Source organism: Agrilus planipennis, unplaced genomic scaffold (assembly GCF_000699045.2).
Source record: "Agrilus planipennis isolate EAB-ADULT unplaced genomic scaffold, Apla_2.0 scaffold243, whole genome shotgun sequence".
NCBI lineage: Eukaryota > Metazoa > Arthropoda > Insecta > Coleoptera > Buprestidae > Agrilus > Agrilus planipennis.
The window spans coordinates 10,313-17,895 of record NW_020438952.1 but is presented as its reverse complement, the minus strand read 5'-3'; the positions used below and the strand labels follow the sequence as shown (position 1 = coordinate 17,895).

The window sequence follows — 7,583 nt, the reverse complement described above, 5'->3', positions numbered from 1 at the left end:
GTAAAAAGGTTAATAATGCAGAAAAACGCAAGTAAAAAAGATGAGTTTTTAGCTGTAATCAATCAATATATATATAATATCTAATATAAATAAAAATAGGCGTGTGCCCATATATGTATGTCACTTTGCAATCACAACTATCCAACGCAGACCACCGATAAAAGTATGTCCGTTCACTTAGAGAAAGATGCTGTGTGCGCAGACTGCACTAAAACTAATCATAATTGCTAGAAGTTATTGACGATGCCAAGGACTTACGGTTAAACTTTGATCGGAAAAAAACTACAAACACACAACCAACTTTAATAGTGCGGCACTGGATTTACATCTGACGGCAAATTACCGGACTTCCATATTGCCTATTTTCTATATTGACGGTGTACCTTTCACTAAGTGAACGAAAAATAATAACCTCGTGTCTCATACCTACCCTAAAATGTTAACCAAGTATCCACATTAATATTATTTTTAATTAATTTACTTAGAAAGATTAAATAATTCTTAGAAATTGATTACTTAAAATTCGTTGCATGTGTCGAAGTTTTACTGGGGTAATTTTCTTGAAAGGTGTATCAGTTTCTATTAATTTATGAATTAAACTGAGTTGGTATAATAGAACACACCTAATAAAAACAATTATTAATCAATGGTTCTCTGTCAATGGATCGTAGGCATAGAAAGAATTTTCATCTATTGGCTTCGATGAGATTTTGTCTATGGATGAGATTTTAAAATGTATTTTTGTGGATTTTAAATTGATTCGAAGTTCAACAGTTAGTGTTAGTGGCTGTCGGTATTAGTATTAAATTAAGGAGATTTTTCGTACATAGCCATTTTAATAATAATCAAATATGAGGCTTGGAATTAATTATTACTAACAATAACAGTGTATACGATGGATTTTAACAGGAGGAAACGACGAACTTCATCAGTACTTCTTGAGTCAGATATATTGGATAGAAATAGAGGGAAAATGCAATTTCAGTGTTCAAGTTCATTTATTACTGATAAAGGCACTTCCGATAGAAAGATAAATGACGATTTAATTAGTAATTTAATACAAGATTCAGAAAAACGAGCGCTGTTGTTACGTCTGCTTACTCAAGGAAAGGAGACCATCAGTAAAAACAAAAAAGCCTTACAATTTGATGGAAATCCTGAAGAAAATTTCACGCCTAAGAAAGTAAAAAACAAACCTAGATTTGAGAGTCCTTCTGCTTTGTGGAAGCGAAGAGCAAAGGAAAAACAACAGGCCAGTGAAACTAGTTCTGTTTCTTCCGATCAACTTCCACCAATTGTTGCTTCTCCAACTGTTCCATTTGATAAGCTTCTAGATGGAGTCATAGGTTTTGTAGAATTGAAGTGTGGAGCTGAAAATAAATCTTTGGGAGCTAAGAATTTAATGATAGCCATGGGTGCAGAAGTAAGAGACACCTTTACTAAAGATGTGACACATGTTGTGTTTAAAGTAAGTATAAAAAATGAGAAAGCTACTAATGTTACTGTAGCTGACCATTCTTTAAAAGTTGGGTATTAATGGAAGATGTTTGTAATTATTACTATGCACTAATATAATTTTTAATTTTTAAAAATATTGGGTTTATTTTTAGGATGGTACTTTTAATACCTACTACAAAGCAAAACTTTTGAAAATTCATTTGGTGTCAGTCTTGTGGCTCGATGCTATAAAAACAACTGGAATAAGGGTTCCTGAGCAGAAATTTCCAGCTTTGGGATTTTCTTCCAGAGATCACAATCTTTCTAAAATTTGCCTTGTAAGTATCTTTTTGTTTAGATTTTATTTATTTATTAAACATTACTGTAGGCCTTTGGCAATTTATACACATTAGTATGCATGTGTGTGACATATTGTAATTCTTGTTTGCTAGGATTTTCAAAACGATTATGAAGAAATGATACAAGATGAGTTTGAAAAGACATTAGCTTTAAGTACTGAAATACTTTCTCAAAGTTTTAATTCAGACTTTGTTACTAAAAGGAAAAGCACTTTTAATAAGAAAAATGTAAATGTCTCATCCAGTAGCGAAGAGAATTCTACTAATACTGATCCAAATAATTTAAATTGTATACCACAATCAAATAAACAATTGTCAACAGAAAATTGGCTTCTAAATATTTCAAATTCTTCACCCAGCGACCAGCTTGATGATAGTTCTATTAGTTTATCTGATGTTGAGTCAGACTGTGGTATGGTTGATGGTTGTAGTGTTAAAAGAAGTAAGGAATTACAAAAGCTTAATCAGTCAGTAAGCAATTCAATTTTTGAAATTGATAGGCTTATTGAAACAACATATAACGTGAGGGATACGTTTAATAAATCGGAATTGGGTAACTTGTTGCTTAATGAGGATAAAGAGCTAAATGTGCAAAAATTGCATAGCAGAGGAACCCATTCAACAAGTACGAGCGAATCTAAGTCTCTTTTGACAGGAAGAAATTTAAGAAGAAGCAGTCGAATAAGTGCATGTAGTGGATCAAAGAGCAGTAATGCAACAGAACAATTATCTTCCTTAAGATTATCGACTGACACTCAACAAAAAGGAAAATCTAATACTACTAACTTAGAAAACAGTAATAAGGCAGGAAGTTCTGAAGGAAAAGGTGATAATCGAATTAGTAATGTAAGCAGTACTATGTCATCTCTACGTATTTCGTCAGCTACTTCCAATTCAAAAAATGATTACTCAATAAGTAGAACTTGTAAGGAGTTAGAATCAGAGAAAAGTAGCGAAAAATTGAAAAGATCAAGAAATAATCGGAAAGTAATAAATTTAACTTTGAATGAAAAAAAATTGCATGAAATGAATGAATCAAGAAACGTCAATGTAAAATCCAAGAAAAATTCTTCATTTAAAAGCTCAATTTTAAACTCGGATATAAATTTAACATCGAAGAAAACTTGCAATGTTCAAACTAATTCTTCAAATAAAGCAGAAACTCAATTGAATAATATTAAAAATCCCACAAATCAATTATTTAATGAGACAGAAAGCAGCAGTGATCTCAGTTTCACAAACACAATGAGCCAAAACAAAAAGAAACGAAGAAAGTTATTTAATCCTGATGAGTTTTTATTGAAAGAAGGAAATGCAGAGAACGAAGACGTCCTAAAAAGGCGAAGAACTTTAGACAAAGTTCTAGAAGTTAAACAGCCTACAGTCTCGTTTAATTCAACAGTTTTGATGGAAAATATTAACAAAAATAAAGTGAACGTAATAAGTTCACAAGGAGATGAAAACCAAACCAAAAAGAAGTTAGGTATATCAAAAACAAAAAGTAATGAGTGTCAAGAAAATATTTTGCCAATTAAGAGAAAGAACCTGGATAAAAAAGATTCTCATAGTCCAAAAAGTGAGACAGATTCTTCCCCCATGAAGCACCCAAACCAAACAAAAGAAAAGCTAATAAGAGACCTTGCGAGACGTTCACTGAGAATACAAACAAAGAAATTAACACAAAAAGGATCCGTAGCAACACCACAAGATTCGAAGAGAAGAAGCAGCTACGATTTTGTTCCGAAAGGAAAGACTTTAAGTCAGATTAAAGTTAAAAAGTTAATCAAAAATAAAAAATCGTCAATAGTTTGTACAAGGCTTCATAGTCCTGACGTGCAAACCTTTATGCAGATTGTTAAGAAATTGGGAACTTTTTATACTGAAGATGAAGTTAGTGAAAAAACGACACATTTGGTGGCAGGAGAACCTCGACGAACTATCAACATTTTAAGAGCACTTGCCAGAGGATGCTGGATTTTAAAGATTGAATGGGTAAATAATAACAATTATTTTGTTTATACAGAATATTAATATTTTTTTTAGTTGTATAAATCTCTCGAAGTTGGGCGATGGGTTGAGGAGGAAGACTACGAATTAACGGAATTCTCCCCTGCCGTGCAGGTAGGTAACATTTGATTGATATATTTTATGATCGTCCTCTCTAATAATATTTTATTTTTCAGCAGTGTAGACAACAAAGACAGGCATTTGGTTCTTTATATTCAATGGATATTTTTCAAAACATAGGCCCTATATTTGTTTCAAATGCTTCAGTTCCTCGACGTTCTGATTTGGAGGAACTAATAGTCCTATGCAAAGGAACTATTACCAAGACCATGAGTTCAGCTTCTGTAATTGTAGCAGAAATAACTAATATGAAACAAAAAGTTTGTGTTTCTGAAAAGTGGATTTTAGATTCAGTTATGTACAATACAAAGAAACCATTTAAAAACTATCTTCTGAAGTTAAATATAAGGGAGAGCCAAGAATTTTAATTACGCATAGAAAATACGTTGTTCTTGCCTAGTCTTTATATGTATTAGGTTTTTTATGTTTTAGTTATATATGCCATCTGAGTAGTTGTTCTTAAAATTGTATTTTCATTAAATTTTTTTTCGTAATATTTTTGTCGATTTAATTTTCTACTTTGCTCTTATTTCCTTTTTTCATTTTTAATAACGTATATTACATATAATGTAATACAACATGCCCAGGAATGGGATATGTGTGTGAGATCGCAACTTAACAATATTACAAAATAAAAGACACACAACTACAGAAATACTGTGGTAAAACACTTTATGGTTATTTATGAATGCATGGGTATTGGTCAACCACGTATAGTTTATGTATTTTTATATTGTTAAGCAAATGTGCCTGGTGAATACATTTTCAGAAAGGTTTTAGTAAGTTTTTGGTGATACAAAAGTACATTTCCAAGCTTTCCAGAAAATTGTAAGGCAATTATTCCTTTCATTTTGTAAATACAAAGTATTTTCTGTGTTCATTCAATATGACTCCAACATTAGGCTTCAAAAGATAGATATATTTTTATATACTATTGAAATAAAATGCTATTGTTGTTTATAATTTGTTTTTTTAATTGTAACAACTTGTTTTGTTAAAAGTACATAAAATAAAAGTCAAAAATGAAAGTTATTTAAATGGCTAAATACTATATAGTTCTTGCACCCAAATGAGTGAATTTAACTAAAATACTGATATATCAATTCAAATAAGGGAGTAAGTCCCCCAGCTTTTCAAGATATACGTCAGGTACAAGATCTCGTTCTTCCTGTTTTTTTGACTGCTTCCATTGTGTTACCTCTTTGAAAGTTGTTATTCCACTTAAAACTAACATTGTTTGAAAGCCACATCTTGTTCCTAATAAAATATCTGTGTTGCACCTGCAGTTGTAAATTTGAGTTATTGGTCATGTACAGTATTTTTGATGATTTTATGGGTTATTCAAATTTTGTAGTCTATTAGATGTTTTAATTGTGAGAAAAATAGCACTTGTGTCTGTGTCTTATATGCCGTATAAGTGAAAGTGGGTTATTTATAAAATTATTTTGTATTCATAGAACATATGAAAAGGATGACCAAGCTTCAATAACTCTCTATAAAAATTTTACCTGTCGCCAATCATTAATGTTCTTTTAGGATCCACTCCGTATTCATTTTTAATGAAGTCTGCTATATATGATTCAGGTTTTCCTACAATAAAGGGTTCCCTCTGAGCAGCAGTTTTAACAGCAATTAGAATAGTACCAGTTCCAGGAACTATATAATCATAACGATTTGGATACTGCTCATCAGAATTAGTACCCACAAAAAGAACATTTGGATTACTTAGATAAGTAGCAGCTTTAAACATCTTAACATAACTGAAGTGTNTCACACATTATTAAGGTTTTCGAAATAAATAGTTTTATTATGTATATATAACTGTTTCAAAAATCTATAATCAATAGGTAACATAAGTTGAGATAAATCGATAAATGGTTAATTAGCATTTTAAACAGTGACTTACCAGTTATGAGACTTTGTTTTTTGTTAGAATCCTTTGGAGGAGTTCCATCGACTATCATACTCTCTACGGCACTATTTTCCTCTTTTTTCTCAAATTCACCGTCAACTTTCGGTGTACTGAGAGTTTGAGGATAAAGAGTGGAAGTGTCATAAACTTCTTCTATTTTCTTCCGGGGCTTTTCAAGATCAGGTGCGCTGCTACTATTAACGACCGTCCATTCATAACGGCCCTTTGTTTTGAGAGGTCTTTCGTTCACGAAATCGAACTCCCATTTTTCACTTTCGTTCACGGATTGTTTGGACAATTCCTGTTCCAAAAACTTTTGCGTCTCTTCGTGATCGATTGGTTCGAAAAGGGCGCGTCTTACTTTCACAACATCTTTGCACGGAAATCGTCTACTGTTATCACTTGGCGAACTTCGCATGTGAGACATTTCAATTAAACAGATCGGCTTGAATACTCTGGCACTCATTTTTCGCTTGTTTACGTTTCGAGGGATGGATAGGCAACTGTGTAAACAAACGAATACTCGCAAACAAGGCGTGGAATATACCGTATACCCACGCTACTACTACTACGCAACAACGAGTTAATTATTTTCGCTCCAAAGTCTCGGCACTAATAGTTACTGATAATAAAATGATATTTGAAAGTTCGTAGTGACAAAATCCAGATTTTGGGTAGTGTAATTATCTCCGAAAATGTAAAATATAATGTTTTTCACTATTTTCATAATAACACGAGACGATGGCGCGCGCACCCTCCTAGGACTAACGTACGTACGCGACTGTCGTTGCCAAGCGACAGAGAAAGGCGCGAGAGGAGCGTCCATTTGGTTGGGTCATACCAATGGTAGGGGCGGCCGGCCAATTCAAATTTGCCTTACTTAATTATTAGCGTTTAACATGTTATTCTATTTTATTCAAAATGTAAAAATATCATGTTATCGTTAATAAGCAAAAACAGTAAAAACTGCTAAATTTTACTTAATAATATTTGCTTTTTACTTCGTTTACACCTATTTCTAATGAGATATATTGGAATAAATGTATCTAAATATGTATACAATATACTATATGTTTAAAATAATTAAGTACGTACTATGTTACTATCTTATTAATTGTTAATGCAAACTGTTCTAATATTTTAACAGTTATCTTCAAAGTCTGCATTCAGTATTTATTTCTAATACTCATCGTCAGTTATATTATACTTTTTACGATTAGCGTTATAGCTGATATGTGTTTAATTTTATATATTATATATTTTTTATAATACATCTACTCATTTAGTAGGGGTTTTATAGAGAAATATGTAGATAATAATAAATAACGACATAGATTATTATTGTTAACATAGTGCCTATTGAATGTTAGTCAGTTGGCACTTGGCGAAATATGTTGAAATATAAAATTCAGAAACTGAAGAAAAACCACTTGGTACATTAGTTTCACAATGAATTCATTAAAAATCTCTAAGAATCATTTCGGCGATTAAGCCACTTTGATAGTAGATACATACTTTTTGAAAATGGTTTAATTGCCGAAACAACTGCCAGAATTTTTTAATAAATTTATTGTGAAACTAATATACCAAGTGCAACATACTTGAAGCTTCAAAAGATAATTACACTAGGTAGATGAAAGGTTTTATAATGGTAAGGATTGCAATCAGGTATTCACTTAAAAATTAATTTTAAAAAAACCTTTCGAAAGTAAGCAGTTTCACGTGCGAAACCGTTAGTTTATAAAGGA

At 31.7% G+C, this 7,583-nt stretch overlaps 2 protein-coding genes across 4 annotated transcripts in view; one reads left to right on the top strand and one right to left on the bottom strand.

The window, feature by feature from the left end:
- Positions 1-685: 685 nt before the first annotated feature.
- Positions 686-4,419, top strand: LOC108740643 (microcephalin). 3 transcript variants are annotated; one of them, XM_018475029.1, is made up of 5 exons: positions 686-1,468; positions 1,611-1,775; positions 1,890-3,788; positions 3,840-3,917; positions 3,983-4,419. In XM_018475029.1, exons 1-5 carry the CDS (start codon positions 896-898, stop codon positions 4,289-4,291), a joined length of 3,024 nt encoding a protein of 1,007 aa, XP_018330531.1. In that variant the 5' UTR covers positions 686-895; the 3' UTR covers positions 4,292-4,419. The 3 variants fall into 3 exon arrangements, with proteins under 3 accessions (XP_018330531.1, XP_018330530.1, XP_018330533.1); XM_018475028.1 differs by having other exon boundaries at positions 3,980-4,419; XM_018475031.1 differs by having other exon boundaries at positions 3,840-3,921; positions 3,983-4,002.
- Positions 4,420-4,899: 480 nt separating this feature from the next.
- Positions 4,900-7,583, bottom strand: part of LOC112904570 — a 10,560-nt gene continuing 7,876 nt past the window's right edge. The window contains exons 6-9 of the mRNA XM_025974834.1: positions 6,290-6,338; positions 5,820-6,207; positions 5,432-5,683; positions 4,900-5,203 (exon numbers count right to left, since the gene is read on the bottom strand). Coding sequence (XP_025830619.1) covers positions 5,023-5,203; positions 5,432-5,683; positions 5,820-6,207; positions 6,290-6,338 — 870 coding nt within the window. The 3' untranslated portion in view covers positions 4,900-5,022. The remainder of the gene's footprint in view (positions 5,204-5,431; positions 5,684-5,819; positions 6,208-6,289; positions 6,339-7,583) is intronic.